At 37.0% G+C, this 18,720-nt stretch overlaps 1 protein-coding gene across 1 annotated transcript in view; it reads right to left on the bottom strand.

Moving 5' to 3' along the window:
• Nucleotides 1-4,556: 4,556 nt before the first annotated feature.
• Nucleotides 4,557-18,720, bottom strand: part of GBE1 (1,4-alpha-glucan branching enzyme 1) — a 170,533-nt gene continuing 156,369 nt past the window's right edge. Inside the window, exons 15-17 of the mRNA XM_054392238.1 lie at nt 9,556-9,676; nt 5,120-5,182; nt 4,557-4,664 (exon numbers count right to left, since the gene is read on the bottom strand). Coding sequence (XP_054248213.1) covers nt 4,557-4,664; nt 5,120-5,182; nt 9,556-9,676 — 292 coding nt within the window. The remainder of the gene's footprint in view (nt 4,665-5,119; nt 5,183-9,555; nt 9,677-18,720) is intronic.

Genomic DNA, 18,720 nt, shown 5'->3' with positions numbered 1-18,720 from the left:
TTTTGCTTTTACTACATACAGCCTTTGTTTAGTAGTCAGAAATACACCCTGAGCACTGATTTTTCACAGATGGGAGAAAGCAGCCTGGCAATTATATCACAAATCTTTCCAGACCTCTGGGTGTATCCCATTTATGCATAGTGTCTTTAAGATGTTCCTAGCCTCTGCCACTGCTGTTTTCTTTTGGATAGCGTACTGTCACACAAAAGGCTTTGCCTTTGGAGTTTGAGGTAAAAGAAAGCATTGAGTACTCCTGTACTCTCTGTAGGGCCTTTCACAGGCTTGACTCCTCCCTTTCTCAAAGGACTTCCATTTTTTAAGCTGTTTTTCCTATTAGTATTCTTGCCACTCTTCATTATCTCTAGCTAGTTTTGATATATATAGTACATGGCCTGATACATAGATCTATTTAGGATATATATCTTATAAGTATAGCCAAAGTATTTACATACTTTGTCCTGATAAAAACCATCATAGGGAACTTTGGTATTCACCAGTAACATATATTATCATAGAAATGAAACTTTTGATGTTTTTCTGTACCCTAGAAGAAGGGCCTCAGAAGTTTATTTTTGTCTTCACTTTTCTTTCATATATTGTGGCTGAACTATATACATCCAATTTCCAGACTTAATTCTAGTAATCCTTGTTGTTCTAACTTGCTTTATTTTGATCACAAGTTTTACCCCATTCATATCTCCCTCATCATTTCATGAGGCTCACTTGATGAACGTGGACAGAAGTGAAAATCCAAAGTACCTAATCCTAAAGAGAACAGACTCATAGCTAACCAATGTCTTGACTAGCATTCAAATCATCCTCTGAACTTCTCTTCAATTTCAAGCTTTCTGTGTTCATCTTAAGCACCATTCCCAGCTCTTTCTTTCCCCCTAGACTCATTCATATTGGAAGGGGCCTCACAAGGCTCAAACTCCCTGCTGAAAACAGGATCAGCTATGAGGACAGACCAGGTTATTCAGGGCTTTAGATATTTCAGTGGATTGTCCCTCTGCTTTCTACAACAACTGTTAGTTTACTACTTTAGCTCCTCTGAGGCCTCACATAAACTGCACTATTTTCGGAAACCATGAAGATCATGTACAACCACACACAAGGCTCATGAGGCCTTCAGTCAAACACATTAAAAAAAAAAGTTATTATCTCTGATCTTTTTATACTGCACATCCATTTAACCTATGAGACACTTACACTATTTGAAACAAGGCAAATCCCATAAAAATCAAAGGCTTCTGGCACTGAAAAAGCACAGACACTCTAATACAGAGACAAAATCCCATTTGTTACAATCAGCTTGTTCCCCACCAACATACATTGTTGTAGCTGTTCTATTGTGCTGGTTGGAGGCCAGACAGATCCTCTCTTGCCCCGTGAGAGACAAAAGAATGACACCCACACAAACGGATTGGAGAGTGATGGAAGGTTTAAATGGAAAAGCAGTTGGTGAAACTACAGAAACTACAAGCATAGTGGCAAAGATATCCCAAAGCGTACAGAGTCCCTTACACCACACCCAAAGGCCTCCCAACTCTTCCCTTCTCCCACCTGAGGGTCTACGCAAAACCCCCAGGGCTCTTCTTCTCCCCTACTGCTAGGCAAGTCTTAGGCTGGCCAGGTCTGAGACTGCCCCTCCCCCCCCCCCCTTCTCCTCCTGGCATTAGGCCTAGACAGGCCTGAGAGGCCTTGAGATACTCCCCCACTGTTACCCGATATGGAAGCATCTCCCATGGGAGCAGAGAGGGAAGAAAGAAGAAGAGAATGACTTTGCAGATGGATTTATAGGGTGCAGGATTTATGGGTAGAAATACGCTGTTTCCTGTGTCCACCTTATTGGGTTGGATGCTTGGGACACTGGAGGTGTAGCTTATGTGGCAGTAATAGGAGGCACCCAGCCTAAACTGCCACATCTATCAAGATCACAGTCCACTGATGTAGGCTATCTCACAAAGGGAAAAAAACAACTGGTGGTACCACTACTTGCCAGGAACCTAAGATGTTTTTCAGCCATACAAATGCTTACTCCTTATACATTTTGTAGGTTTGTTTGTTTTAAATATCCAGACATTTTCAATACATGAGATAAGAAAAAGTAAAAAGAATATAAGAATACTAAATAAAGTAAGCACTTGTAAACAACAACAGCTCTAAGAAGAAACCTTAATTTACAAATTTTAGTAGAGGAATACAATACATGGCAGTCTCCAAATGTATCTAAAAATCAAGAAGCAAGAAGTTCTGTGAATGACAACTGCTTTCAGATCTGTCAGTCTAGATTCTGTACCAGGTGCAAGCACAACTAAAATTGGCTGGGACTGCAATAAACTACTCCTCATTCCACTTTCAGGGTTGGAAAACACCAAGTCCTAGAAATCATTTCAAGGTCATTTTTCAACAGATGGGAGAGTTACTATAACTCACAGCTAGATCAGGCATTGCAGAAAAATATTTCATACTGCATATTACAGCTGGTAGATACAGAAGGCAATGTCACAAGAGTCTGTGCTAACATTATCCCAAACTTTTAATTGAAGGCTTTAGACAATCTCATGTCTCTATCTCTACTAACTGTCAGACACTGACACTATTCTGAAGATATGATTAACCACAAATGAATAAAATATGTGATAGCTTTGCCTTCTGACTATAATTTGTTAAATGAAATCTCAGACGTTTTGATTTTCATTTTGATAGATACTGCACATAACAAAGAAGGTATACTTGAAATACTGTGAAATTCTGCCTTCCAATTTTATTTTATTTTTTTGTTTTTCAATTTACACCAGCACAGAATGAAAATGTAGAAAACTTCTCAGACTGACTTGCTTTATTTATGCAAAAGAAGTCCATATACTGCTGTCAAGGGTTAGGGGCTGGTTCAACTCCAACCAGGACAACCATGCAGGCTGTATCTCAGATTTTCTCGTCTACTATATTTTGCACTCTTTCTTCAGATCAAGAAAGGGTATTGTATAAAGACAAAAAACCCCAAACCTGCTAAACACATGCAAGCCAACTAAAAAATAAGATAGAGAAAACAAAGTGACTTATGGAATAACTTTGGAATCATTACATTTCCTTGTGGTTACAGGAAGCCTACTGATTAATAAATATGAGCAAATGAATTTATAAGTCTTAATCATTAAGAGTTAAAAAAAAACTTGTTGGTATTAAAGTCTTCCTGGTCCCCATAGTTAACAGTTAATTTTCTAACTACAAACATTCTTTCATATAATTTGTATATCTGTGCATGCCAGGGCAGAAAACTTAAAGACTACATCAGTCCCTTAAAATTCAATACATAAATCCTTATCATGGATGTTATTCACATTAGTAATTTCAAAGCTAAGGTCACTAAAAACTTTAGATCATTTCAGTCTATGTGAGTATTTTAATTTGTCAATAGATAGACTCAAGGAAGTGGGACTTTACTTTGACAATGAATAGTACACATTAAGGTCAAGATTAAAAGATTCTATCAGCAGATGCCAAAAATACAGTATCAGAAAAAAAACCCCAACCAACCAACCAAACAAAACCAAAAAACAAAACCAAACCAGTGTTTGTGACAGGGGGAAAGGAATATTTTGACAGTTTTTTTTTTTTTTTTACTAATTGGAAGGAACTACAGAAAAATTAAATCTTTAAAAATCCAACACAAAGACATTAAATCATTCTTTCTTGATAAACTGCATACTACTTTGCCAATGATACAACATAACTCTGCAATAATCCCTGTAGCCTGCTTATTACTCAGTTCTGTTGGTGGATGAAGTATCAAAGTGTAAAACCCATTCTTTTCTTCTAAATTGTAACTTTCTGTATGGTACAAAAATATTCAGGTTACTAGGACACATGTTAATATCTAGTTTCATTTTACAGTAAAATTTAATCAAGTCAGAAGCCTTTGAATGATGAGTGCTATTAAAAATATTTTTTTCTTTCCCCTCCTCAGTCTTAAGTTTCACCTCCAACTGCAACCACCAAGTATCAACAAATGACTTTATACATAAAGGGGCATGAGGATCTGACACGAGTTGAAATGTGTGCATGGCACTTAATTTACATCTTCCAATGAGATGGTAAGACATAACCAGAACTAAAGTTTATAGAAGCACTGAAAAAAGCACATACCTCAGAAAAACACTTTTAGGAGAATACCATAGTGGAGATCAACAGGAATAGAACTGTGGTAAAAGAGTCTATTTTCACAATGACAAAATGGTTAATAGCTTGTTATTAGAAGACTGATTATGTGGATAGCTATGTGCATATATACATAGGTGTGTATATATGTGTGTATATATATGTATACTTGTTAAAAATTCAGAACAAAGCAAACAGTGAAATGGGAAAAAAAAGATTATTCTAGTTATATAAATCAGTAATATAACAGAGGACATTTTTTAGGGTATTTTTCTATGGAGTTTTGAAAGTATGTTTTTTTGATTTTGAAATCTGTTCCTCTACAGCATTACTAAACAAACCTGAATCACCATCTGTTCATCAACAAAATTTTAGAGTGAAATGCCTACCAGTTCTTACAAAGCTTCTTCTTCATCCAGGGCTTTTTGCTCCAGGAATTTCATATTACCTTTCTTCTCATTTTGCAATGTCGCTTTGAATATTTCTTTTATTAGGTGATGTTTCTAGAATGAATCACGTCACACCTAATCTTCTATTTTTGAAACACATTTATGCGCTATTTAAGCTTGACTTGAGAAGCAGAATTATTGCATGTGATTTCATTTTGTCATAGTCCTTGGATGTATTTTGCTGGCAATGTTTACTTACACACCTTAAAGAAGGTACATCATATGTTTTTTGAAAAGAAATTTGAGTGGAAGACTCGTACCTGGATTTTAGAAACTGCAGCTAAGACTAAAGAAACTCCCAAAGCTGACTGATTACCCAAGAACTGGGATGTAAATTGCTATTGAAAATGAAAAATCGTTGTTTTATTGTAAAATAGTAGCTTGAGCATTTTCCTGTAACTATTGTTCTTTCTTACTTCGGAGTTCTATCTCGCTGAATTTAGTTAAGTTTTCCAGATTTTTTTCCCTATTTACTTTTACTTGGTGTTATCCTTTTACTAGCATTTTACCTTTATGTGGTGCAAGTGGCATCCTCTGTGGTTTTGGCTGGAGGTGGTCTGTGAATTGGATTGCTGAAGGACATAAGAGAAATGTTTATGTGACCCATGTTACCGGGTCAGAAAGAAACCCAGAAGTGCCATTGCCATGCCACGCTTTATGCTGCAGTAGTGCATTTTTTCACATGCCTTATGTTCTTCATGCTCCTAAAAAACTGCATCTTCACATCTGGTTACATTTTTTGTTGTCTTGAATGATTTGCATTCACTATCTAATACTAAATGTGAAAAATACATTCCAAATTACAGTTAATTGTCTTAGAAAAGTTAAGTTAGTTGTAGATAATTAAGATGCATTCCCATCACCAAAGCAAGATATTTGAACTGGACACATGAAACAAGAGTTCTGGAGGCATTAATTTGCTACATAACCGTCAGAAATAAAATCTTAGAGTGTCAGTTTATTTATGTGCAGGTGAGCATAAATACTATGAGGGCACTGTCATATAAAATAAAATATAAAAATATAAAATGTTCCCAAGACCCTTTATACTAAGCATGATGAAAGCACAAGACTTCTTTTCATGTATTGAAACTATATTAAAACAAACATGTCAATACCCTGAATGCAATGACAGAGTGAATGTGAGTGAGAGAGATTAAATGTGACAATAACTCTCAGGAATTTGGATTTCATGAGAGATGTTAAGACATGACACTAGAAAATGATGTCTACCTTCTGTCATGGAAAAGGTAAGGCCCACACAAGTCAGTGCAGATAGTCCTTTTTTTATTGCCTGTCAAGATCGCAAGTGCAACTTACTTAACAGGTGCTTATGTGTATAAATACATAGACATACACACCCCTTCACATGTATTTGTTTTAGATATGAAAATCTAGTCAGCAATATGTCAGAACTTTTCCACCTTCAGAGCCTTTAAAAATCTTATTCCATTATGCTTGTGAACATATGCACATATATAAGCATGTGCATATAGATATACAGAATGGGGAAAATGGCATTTAAAAAATTGTTAATTCTGGTGAGTGATTATGATTTCAAGAATAATTAAGGTAGAGTTTTTATTAGTCACCATCTCAGCTAACAGAAATGATACGTAAGGATGTGTCTCCCACTTCATCAGAAGTGATTTCTGGGTGTATTTATCCATTATTCATATTGTTTTAGGACTGGAAATTCATGAAATTCTTGATGTGAACAGAGAAGGTCTGTTCTGTTTTGCAAAGATTTTCTGTGAACCGAGGAGGAGAAAGCCAGTTGACAAATGCAATATTTGCTCCACGTTGTGTCTGTGGAGTTAAGAAAATTATTTTACGAAAGCAACAGATTTAATTTCTATAAAACTTTAAGCACAAAGCAGACATGAAGGTGCAGTTTCTCAGATGTTAAAAAAAAGAAAAAAAGCAGCACATCCCCCACATGCTGTGAGTCAAAAGTCAAATCTTGAAAAAAAGCTGCAAGCTCCAAATCAGTGAGAAACTCTCCAGATATCAGTTGCACAGATTTAGGCTCTGGTGAAGACACCGTTGAGGAAAAATGCACGTGTCCCGTTCTGAAAACAAGAATATACAGACAGTTGCCATGGCCGTGAAGCAACCACACCCTGCATTTGCCTGTACGCTGGTTCGCAGCTAAGCGATCTGCAGGAAAAATATGCATGGGAACCAGATGAGACTACTGCTAATTTTCTTTATCGGGGGGAGACATAGTTTTCCTGAGCCCTGAAGAAGTGAAAGGCTGCTCTTGGGGCCATGAGGTATTTTTGGCTTTGGGTCTGGACAGGAACCACTCTTTAACCATGCAAATTGTGTATTGGGCTGGAGGCTTGGACTTTATAGATAGAACCAAACCAGCAGAAGTTCCAGTTAATAGCTCAGCTGAACTGACTGCAACAATTACGAAACTAGCATATGTTAGGTGATGTTTGATCACGGATTGTAGGCATCTCCGTTGGACGCCACGATCAACCTGGTGCAACTCCGACCTCTGATTTGTGGTCTACCAGCAGCTCTTAAGGGATTTACAAAGAAAGAGCAAATCAAATGGGCAACTGAGAGAAATAATAACTCAATAAATTCCCAAGAACATACCATGACTTGGAAAGAGTTTTTAATGGATTTGTTTCATAAAGGCTGAGACTTTGGTGACTCGGATCTTGTACCCACTGCAAAGCCTTCCAGCAGGAAACACCATTTTGAATCAACAAAAGATGATACGCAGTGACACCATGTGGCAAGAAACAGAAAGTGCACCACATAAAGTTGTCCCTTGCTACCGCATCTCCAAGTCCACGTTCCAGCCTGGAACAGAATAGCTGTTACTCCGAAAAAAACCAGAGAATGTGATTCCAGCCAAAGGAGAGATTTTCTGTGAAAATTCAAACGGTCTCATTCACCATGAGAGAACTGGTACCAGCAGGCACTCTCTATGGGAATGCCTGAACATCTTCTAAGGCATACGCAAAAGTGGCAGATTAAATCCCTAGTGCTGACCTTAACAAAAGTGGTAAATGGAACAGAAACCGCAGCGGCAGTGACTGCAGTGGCATCCTCAGCAAGAATAAAGACCGCAGCAGCAGCAGCAGCAGCACTCATCCCTGAGCTGCTTCACCCACTGCTTTGTGCAAGGGAGTTAACCCTTTCATGCTTCAGTGACAGAGACCCATCACCACCAACAGGTTGGACAACTGAAAGATCATCATATGAAGATCACCAAGGACTGGACTCAGAGCAAACACTGCTCTGCACTAGAGTCTATTCAGAGTATGGTTTATGTGGTTATATATAATGTTTATACACTTTAAATAGTGTTGTAAGTCACTGTGGTTTTATATAGGTAAAGATAATCCACAAGGAGCTTTAACTAAATTGCAAGGATAATTATTACCCAAGAAAATGTTGCCCATTGGCAATGGGGTGGCATGTAGTGGAGAGCAAAAAAAGTCCCAACATGTTCCAAACACATCCCTTCTTTTCCCCCCTCCTTTCTGGAGCTGGAGTAGAAGGCATGAAGGTAGACAAAAACAAGGTGCCTGCAATTCTCTGCAAACATGGGCATGCCTGGGCTTCTTTGGACATGTCCTTTGTTGAGATAACAAGTGCGCATGTCTATGTATGCCTGGCTGCTTGGGATGCCCATGCAGTGATGGAAGACAAGCTCATGCTTGGACAAACTTTTATTCTATAGTCTAAAGCTTTATTTTTCCTTTTTGTTCAATTGGCCAGCATTGTTCTCAGCAAATTATTAATACAAGGTGAGATGGCAAATGACTTGCCTTGTTTACCCTGAAAGCCTATTTTACCTGACACCCTTGTCTCACTGTAAATGCTACTGAAGCTGGCAAAAGCTGCTAGTTTTCACAGCAGTTCTGTGCACCAAAAACCAAAAGGCATCTGTGTGCTGTAGACTGATGACCACAGCAGTCCTGCGTGTCTCAGAGCTGCTTGTTCCGTGAGCCGAAGCTGCTCGCCCTGTGAACTGATAGCAGTCGCAGCCTCTCTGCGCCAAGACAGCTGCCAAAACCTGGGGCAGCCCCACGCGCACCGCTCTGCAAGCTGAGGAAGCCGCTCCGAGCACCGACAAGGCACTGCAGCCCTAGCCAAGAAAAGCTATTTGCACACCGTTGCCTTGGGGACAAACCGCTTGTCCCCCATGCACTGCAAAGCCCTCAGTGGCAAGATTGTTCCAGAAAGCAAAGCTGCAAAACTCCCTGGAAAGTTTCCTCCAGCAAAATATCCATGCAGTGGGTGCCATTTTAAATTTGTTTTGTGCAGTCACATATTTGTATTATAATATTGCAGCTTCAGAAATCTCTGTTCTTGAGTAATTGGTTATTTTCTAAAAAATCTCTTCAAAGGTTCTGTGCCAGCCACTCCTTTAGATGGACAAAGAGTCCCCCCCTTGTGGGCAAGCCAGCACTTGCAGCATTATCTCTTTCCCAAACTAATTGCTGTTTCTAAATATCTGATTTTGCTTAAATTGTTTAAACTGTTTGTGTATACATTTTGTGGAAATATTTTCACCCAACCAAATACCCATACCTGTAAATATAAGTAAGTTTTGACAGGATTTTGGGATTCATAAATAGTTTATATATTTTTTATAATATTTCCATCTGATTAAATATTAATAATCATAAAAACATCATGCCATTAAAAAGGACCATTCCAAAGGAAAATTTCATGCATGTTGGCAAGGAATGCTGTGTGACAAACACTGCAACAGTGCATGCAAATTTAACTGATTTTTCTCTTTTACAGGTCATAATCATAACATTGCCCTCTCTACTGTATTCATGCAAAGGATATTTCAGAAAATAAAGACACACCACACCCCCTCCAAAATACTCCTAAAACAGACTCCATAGGTGTCCAAAAATTGTAAAGATATTCAGATGAAGGTAAAATGAAAATACATATTACTTACCATAATTGAATTGGGTCTATAATTGTGAGGATATTCTTCAGAGAAGTACTCTGTATTGTGGTCCAGCCTTTGATGTCCTCCATATTCAGCAGCATCAGAGTCCAAAAGGATTTTATACTTAAAAATGACCATTAAGGAATTATGCCAAGTTACTATTATATGGGAAATAAATCAATGCAAAAAAAACCCTGAACTGTTGCAACGTAATTCATGCTAACATACTCAACATATGCAAAAAAAAAAAAAAATCTGAGAAAACTTGGTGGAAAAGTACACAGAACAGACTAATTTCATCTTACCATAGTGACTCCTAGCAAAGAAATACCTTTCAGTCTCCTCTGGAATTTTCCATGATCAAGTTTACAATAGACATGCATAACATTTTAGTGGTATGAGTGATTTGAATTGTATTTAAGAAGTTATGTAATTGTGACCATCAAAATCAACTGGTACTTAGCAATATTTTGAAGTCTGTCAATATAAGACAAACAGTTAATATGAAAAGCTTGTAATTTCACAGAAGAAACCCTCACAACTCAGAGTTTTTCAGAAAAATATTTGAATTATTATAGCATAGTGAAACAAAAGAAAGCTTATACAATATAAACACTTTTTAAAAAGAGAAAACCTTTTAAGAGACAAATATTCTGACTACAGTTGTTAAATGGGGTGAGTTATTTAATAAAGTCTAACAATGAGTTACAGTATTTTTACAGATAATTAAAGGGCTTCATATAGATTTAGCAAAACGAAAGATAAACACTGAAGAAAATCAGAAAACGTAAGGAAATAAATGGGGAAATAAAGAGCTAACATACTGAAAAGCAAATCTCTTTATATTTGGGACAACAATGAATAGAAATTTTGATTTTATGATTACTTTAGTACCTCTGAATTTCTTGTTTGGACATAATTAAAATCTTTTTCCTTCCTGAAATGTACAACAGAAAGTCTCAATCTCCACTCCACACCACTCAAAATAGAGTGAAATAACATTGCTCTACAATCCACAATCTGCTTCCTTTATTCTAAACCACAGAAGAATCCTATTTTGCTACAGCTTGTATTTAATAGGCTTAGGGAAGAATGAAGCAACACTCTTTCAAGTCAATGGTTCTTAAACTGCTCTTGGGCTTCTGTGTTTGGTCAACCTTTTGAAAACAGGCCTGCTCAAAAATCCAGGGATTGTGATATTAACAGAATTCTTTTCATCTAAGTCTTTTTACAATAAAGTCTATCAGATGAATTTAGGATATTTCAAAACTGCTATCTTACCAATTTAAATCTTTAGCAACAAGAAACATGATACAACACAAAAAAGTAGCCTAAAGTAAAAGTAACTGCAAATTTACTCTGAGTTATTTCAAAGACTTCACAGATTTTGCTGACAGAAGGCAAGGAAGAAGAAAAATACATGCACATGAGGAAAAAAAGCAAAGCTGTCAATTAGTTACCATATCACTAATGTTAAGTAATCCCTTCCCCAAAAAGCATTTGCAGAGAAATGAGAGAAAGGTCCAGAACTGACAAGTTGGTTGTTGATTTCTAAAAGGCAAGTGCCCAAAGGGATTAAAAACTGATCACATTTTCTGGCAGAATCTTTGTGTGGGATTTTTGTGTGTGTGTGTGTGGTTGTTTTTTTGGTGTTTTTTTTTTTTTAGAAAGAAAAGTCAGGAAAGTTGTAATTTGCTCAATGACTTATATGAGGGAATGTCTCCCTTAAGCATTCTAATCTTTCCTCATGTGACCTACCCTACCCTATACATTAAATTTAATCATTTATCAATGATGCTGAAAGTCTTCTAATTAGTCCTGTAAAACTACTTACAGCAAATGTGTTTGTTATGGCTATGCTAATTTTAAAACAATTTATCCCTTTTCCTTAATACAGGCTATAAAAGTATCTCTAGCAGTGCTCTCTAGCAATACAAAGTTAACATCACTGCCTCTCCACACCTTGCAACGTATCATATTTGTTCTAAATACTGTTACCCAGATCCTGAATAACAGAGCAAAAGAAAAATTAAGATGTTCACATATCAGATATTTCTCAGGGAAATTAACTACCTTGGTAAACACAGCCATTTGCCTTCCAAATTAATCCTCACAGAAAAGCCACTTTTCACATTTCAGAATTTTACTAGCATCTATTTTTTGAAAGATGACTTTCATGAAAATATTTAACACCAATTGTGCATTTTAATAAATGACAGTAGAAGTAATTTCTTTTGCAGTAGGGTCTCATTTGATTCAGCAACAGACTGCTAGAAATACTAATCTGTACTCTGAAAAAAGGCCCAATTTCTGTACACTTCGATGTTCTGACTACATTTCCTAGACACTAGAGGGGAGGAGAATAGAAAAGCGATGAACTCTTATAGAGTTGGAAATGGAAAAAACATCATTATCTAACACATTCATTAATGAATTGCTATGCTTTTATGCATTTTAAAATACATATTTTAACAGATTTTTAATTGAATCTATTATATGTTTAATGACACAAACTGCCACTAAATAAATGTAAATCATAAAATAGGATAATTTATATTTTGTTCTTCAGCCCTTACTATTGATAAAAGAATCCAAGTATTATATATGAGGGTGATGGTCCAGCATAATGAACAGATTTACAGAAGGGCAGATAATAATTTCTACTAATCAGCTGCAAAATTATATGTCTGAGTACTTATAAAGAAATTACTCTTTTCTGATTTGATTCACATAAACAGGGTAACCAAACATACAAAAAGACTGTAGATGAACCTTCATCTTTTCACAATTTATTTTAAAACCAGGATTAGGAACTCTTAATACATTTTATTTTATTTCACAATTACATGTTTAAGCATCCATACTTCTGGTTCTTTGGAGCTTGCCAAGCATGCAGCTGTAGTGTAGGTATGCACATAAACATTTATTTTCCTTTTAGCTCATATCTACAGCTTTCATAGTCTCAATATAGCAAAAATACCTAATAAAGATTTCATTTTTACCCCTTGCTACCATTTCTTAGCTTATTGAATGATCTTCAATACTAGAATAAATGGATTCACAGTGGTCAGGCTGAATAAACTGGCAAAGCAATGTAGAATAACTTACACTATTCAACTGCATTTGGCAGCTCAACATACAAATCTTTTCCAACTTTGCTCACTGAAAAATATGACTCTAAGTCAACAATGCAGACTACAAATAAGTAAGGAGCAACCCTTATGAAGTGTGGTTTAGAAAACTATCATTAACTCACTAAGATTTCCTTGTACTGCCTCTTCTTGGTTTGTTTTGGATTTTGATTTTGGTTTGTTTGTTTGGGGTTGTTGCTTTGGGGTTTTTTGTTTCTTTGCTTGTTTTGGTTGGTTGTGGTTGTTTCAGTACTTAAGAAATTCAAAATTTGAAACTACATGTAGCATATTATCCGAAATAACATGTTTTTCTTTAGTTAGGCAAATGTTTCTTTCTTTTATTTCTTTTTTTTTAATACAACCAGACATTAAGGTCTATTAAGATATCATGCTAATTTCGTCAAGGTGAATTTATCTCAGGTGACAGCAGAAAAAAAACTCCCTGTGTTCACTTTAAGAACTTAATATATTTCCGATGGAGAGCTCTGTCTGTATCTGTTCATTTTTAAGATGCAACCCATGGTTATTCTAAGAAAAAAAAAAAATAGAATGAGTTAACTCACCATCTCCTTCGAAACTGAAACTGACTGCACATAGGATTAAAGATATAATAAAGGTAAAAGTCAAGTTCAACACTTTAGAAGTGTCATTTGTTGGCCATAAGTGAATGACTTCTTGTATGCTTAGCCTCAACACATTGAACCAGGAATGCAGTCAGTCACGGAATTGGTGTTTACCTTTAGTGGTACATGTATCAGACAGAAGTCAGAACATACTGAACTTTCATCTCCATGTTTTCACTGGATTCTCATGTTCCATTTTTTGTGAGTGTAATAGGTGGTGGTTTTTTTTTCTGGGAGGTGGTGTGGTTTTTCAGTTTGCTGTTTTGGTTTGTTTGTTGGGGTTTTGTTTGTTTCTTTGAACATTTACTTATCATTAAGAACTTCTCTGATGGAAAAAAAACATGAAAAGCTGTCAAAAGGTGCTATTTAACAAAGTCACTACTAAAAATTTGCAAGTGAGAAGAAAGCTCACCTAGGCAAGAAAGGTGAACTTCACTTATCACAAGAGTTTACCCACAGAAGGGTAGAGCACAGTATCATAAGCAAATCTGAAGGAGAAGAAATGATGATGAGAAGTCATAGGATAGGCTCATAGGATGGGAGCAACACTGACAAAAGCTGGAAGGAACCTCTAGAAGACAGCTGCTCCAGGGTCAGACCAGATCGCTCAGGGCTTTATCCAGTAACCTCTGGAAGTCATCCAAAGTTGGAGCCTTTATAACATCTCTGTGCAACCTGTTCCAACACCTGCTTGACCTCAGGACTGTTGTCAAATTTCTTTTAGGAAAGACAAAATCTGTTCTGTTAGATATGTATCTAGGAAAGTGTAAACAAGCCTGAAGTGGTTAGGCTCTTTTGGTTTTAATAATTCTTGAATTTCACTGAAAAGTCTAGCAAAATTAATTTCAAGATAAAGGATTCCTCTGATCTTCCCATCCACACACTCCTAAATTTTGAAGAAAGGTTTAATGTACAACTGAAAAGTAGTATATTAGATCATATTTGGATGAATTTTCTAATTAAACTAAACACCTCAGCTTGATGAACTTCAGCTCAGGATATTTAGAAGACATTTGAAGCTATTTAGCATTCAGCTCATGGCAGAGTCCCGAGTAGGAGGTAACACAACTTTCTGCTTGAACCAAATATGGATATTATTTGCTGAAACCAAGCGTAAATTTAGACATATGTAAATCTGTATTGTTTGGTAATCATGACTATACAATGCTGATTTACTTTTGTGTCACAACAACAAGCCTTGTTAAAATAATGTGCATTTTTGTGTCTGTAGATACATACATACAGCTAAATTTTAATGATACTTTCAACGCTGAAGACAAATTTTTCATTACAATCACTATTGGATCTTATGTAAGGGAAAGGAGATATTTCTCAAATCTTCAAGCATCTTTCCTATTCCTTTTCCCTCCTTTCCACAATGCTCCTGGAAAGCTTTATGTATTGAATTTTTACTGCAGACAGGCCTTGGAGTCTACCGCCATCTCACAGAAAAGTTGTCAGCATTAATAAATAAATAACTAAGATTATGAATGATTTTCATGTTAACATTTAAAATTTTACCCACAATCAGAGAACTAGGGACAGATGACCCAGATGTTGATTATTCATCTATCTCAACACTGGAGCTAATTAGGCAGAAATAATTTGTTAATTCAAGTTGCCTGTTTCTCATGAAAAGGCTTCTGAAATTTATGAAGCAAAACTCCAGCATGAGAACAGGAATGTTTTCCTTTTTGCTTCACATAACGAAACAGAAATTGGAGAAAATAGCATGTATCGCTCTAATAGTTACACAAACTCATAGTGCTGGAAACCTGTGCCTTTTCCTACACAGACTGAAGATGCATTCCCACATTAATATGCTATACTTCTTATTAACACCCATTAACAGTGTATCAACTACCTTGATAAAATTCAGCATTTGGTAATAATATCCTAAATTAAGTCCTTTGTCTCCATGTGCCAGATACTCCCTGAATTCTAACAGGCAGGGACAGTTACATAACTGCACTTCAAAGCGACTCACAAAGCAGTGCCTTCAGCAATCACAGGCCAGTAACTCATTCAAGTGACCTTATTTGCTCATTAGAAGCTCTAGGCACATGTTGCAAATGTCGGAGATCCTGAATTATTTTTAAGGATATTTTCTTTCCAGCATTTTGATGGTTAATATTTGTGGTATCTCAGGTCTCACCCAGCTGGAAAACTCTGACATCAAATGTCTGTATGCTATGTAACTGCAGGATAGGATAACTGCCTATCTTGCCATGGGACAGGAAAGCAGGTTAATTCAATGCACTTCAGGAAAAAGGTTGGAACATATACAACCAACAGATGTTTATGTTTAACTCTGGGAATGGAGAACCACAGGGCTGGTCTGCCAGGCAGCTGAAGGAGGGAGTTTTGTAATTTTAAGATGGTTTAGTTTTGGCTAAAACTAATGAGGCAAGACTAAAACAACAAAACAGCTTTGAAATAGATTTTTGAAAGCTATAGTGACTGAGTGAAGACTTTTGCCTAATTCACTGCAAAATGAGTATTAAAGTCTACACCCCTAAGTATGATGAGCCTAAGTTCACGCTAAGCATATATAACTGCATTACTCAAGTCTCCGCTGAAGTCATGCTAAATGTCATCTAGAAGGCAGAGACAGACAGGATTAGGATATTGAAGGATTGAAGGGGGGGGGGGGGGGGAAAGGGTACTCCTCTGATGTGGAGAAAACTGTGGATTTAGCAGTTTTGAAGACAAGATGATGGACTGTGCTCTTTCTCCTCCGCCCAAGACAGGGACCCCTTCTTGGTAAGAATTATTCATTCAATATATGGGTTAAACATCAACGATCTTGATGAGGAGTTAGAGTGCACCATTAGTAAATTTGCAGATGACACCAAGTTAGGCAGGAGTGTTGGCCTGCTTGAGGGTAGGGAGGCTCTACAGAGAGACTTCAATTGGACCAGTGAGCCAAGGTCTGTGGTATGAGCTTCAAAAAGGCCAAGTGCCAGGTCTTGCACTTGCTCACAACATCCCCATGCAACACAACAGGCCTGGGGAGGTGTGGCTGCAAATTCATCTGTAAGGGACATGGGGGTTCTAATCAACAAGCAGCTGAATGGAAGCCAGCAGTGTGTCCAGTTGGCAAAGAAAACTGATGGCATTATGGCTTGTTTTAGAAATAGTGTGACTGGCAGGAGTAGAGAAGTGATTGTCCCCCTGTACTTGGCATTGGTGAGGTGACACAGTGAGTACTGTGTTCAGTTTTAGGCACCTCAATACAAGAAAGACATTGAGACACTGGAGCAGAAACAAAGAAGAGCAACTAAGATGGTGAAGGGTCTAGAGAATGAATCTTATGAAGGGCAGCTGAGGGAAATGGGACTGTTTAGTTTGAAGAAGAGGAGACTGAGGGGAGACTTTATCGACCTCTACAGATACCTGAAAAAATAATATAAACAGGTAGGTGATGGTCTCTTCTCACAGGTTATTAGTGATAGAACAAGAGGAAATGGCCTCAAGCTGCACCAGGGCAGGTTTAAGCTAGGCATTAGGAAAAAAAAAATCACAGAAAAAGCAGTCAACAGGAACAGGCTACCCAGGGAGGTAGTTGAGTCACCATCCTTGGATGTTGTTATGGTTTAAGGTTTTCCCAGAGTCCAAAAGCCCAAATGGAAAACATTTAGATTGCCTCCCCTCTCCCTTTTTTCCTTGTAGGGTAAAAGCAAATTAGGCAGGAGAAAGGAGAGGTAAAATCACAAAAGAAATGGTCTGAAATTGGTTTGGAAGTAAAAAGGTAATTTTAACAAAATATATATATATCATTTGAGTAACAGGGAAAGTTACAAAGGTATAATGAAAAGGGTAAATAGAAAATCATACAAAACCAGGCCCAGCTGGCACTGGATTCCCTTGATGTAATGTAGATTCTGTTTGGATGCAATCCTTAGAAATCTGGAAGCAGCATGGAGGCAGACCACAGGGTAACTCAGGAAGCAAGAGCAGCAAAATACCTCTGTCGAGCAGACAGGGTGCAGGAGAAAGAGATCGAACCAAGAAAATGGCTCCCCTTAAATGGGCTTTGCTGGATGGGCAAGGGGAAGTGGAATAGACCTTTGACCCATGGAATCTCTCCCCCTGGGAGGGGGAAACCCAAATATCCCTCTGCCTACCTAGATGAGATTTCTTTTGTTGACCTGGGGGCTGGGTTCTTTTCAGCCCCTCCAGTGATGGGTGTTACCTGGGACAGACGTGTTTAAAGGTTGTTTAGATGTGAGGTTTAGTGATATGGTTTAGTGGTGACCTTGGTAGTGTAGGGTTAATGGTTAGACTTGGTGACCTTAAGGGTGTTTTCCAACCTGAAGGATTCCATGATTCTAAGACTGATTTTACTGGCATTGCCATTTCTGCTATACATTAGCACTATTGCAAAGACTTGTGTCTCTGATGGTCAGGTATTACCAGAGATTTATTAAGGTGAGCTAGATCACTTGCAGTTAGTGCATTTATCAATGACAGTCTCAAATCTGATGTAGATCAAAAATCTTCTGTTTGCTTGGGGCAGGAGGGGTTAGTCAGACAAAGCACAGTAACAAAAGCAAATACACTGTTGCTAACTGGTAGTTCCATTAGCAACAAAAAACTTCAGTGAATGAAAGCTAATATGGATCATTAGAATTTATCAAAGGCATTTTATTATTTATGCTATCTGCAACATATAATGTAAATAAAATTATACTGCACACACCTAGACAAGGATGTGTGCCACCACTAACATATTAAAAAAAATTGATACAAACTGCAAATACGAAAACATTTGTATGCCTTCTTTATCATACTTGTTTTGAACACACTTGAGCTGTTAAGTTTCAGTATGATTTTTGGTGAAGCAAACTAAACAAAAGATAAAAAATTCCTGATTATCTACTACTAAGTGAGTAACAAACTTTTTCCAATTAAAGTTTTCCTTATGTAAAAAAAAAAAAAAGCAATGACTGTTTCTGACCACGATACAGTAGAAAGTTGTTCCAATGCCTGTAGCAAACTAGAAAAAGATCAGCTAACTGAAACCCATCTGGACCTTGATTTGCAAAGTGAAACCAGCAAAAAACAGATTTTGCAATTTGCTTCATAAGAGCTACTATTGAGTAGTTTCAGCTGAAATAGGAACAATTACATCCAGGATTCTATACAAAGAGAAAATGCCTAATGGAGATTCTGGTGGTATAAAATAGATACATGAAATGCTTCTGAAATGACTAAAAAATTTAGAGCACAGATAAAAATAAAAAATATGCTTATATTAAATAGTAGATATGGTCACACATATATTTCCATAAATAAAGAAAGCCCAAATAATTTCAGAAGCCTGATCAGAGTTTAATGTCTTCTTATATCTAAGTGGTAAGGAGTAGAATTTTTGTAACAATGTGTGCAGGATGTTTATACACCCAGAAAACACA

Source organism: Indicator indicator, chromosome 1, assembly GCF_027791375.1.
Source record: "Indicator indicator isolate 239-I01 chromosome 1, UM_Iind_1.1, whole genome shotgun sequence".
Classification (NCBI taxonomy): domain Eukaryota; kingdom Metazoa; phylum Chordata; class Aves; order Piciformes; family Indicatoridae; genus Indicator; species Indicator indicator.
Note: the sequence above shows the minus strand (reverse complement) of the source record. Positions and strands in the feature narration are given on the sequence as shown.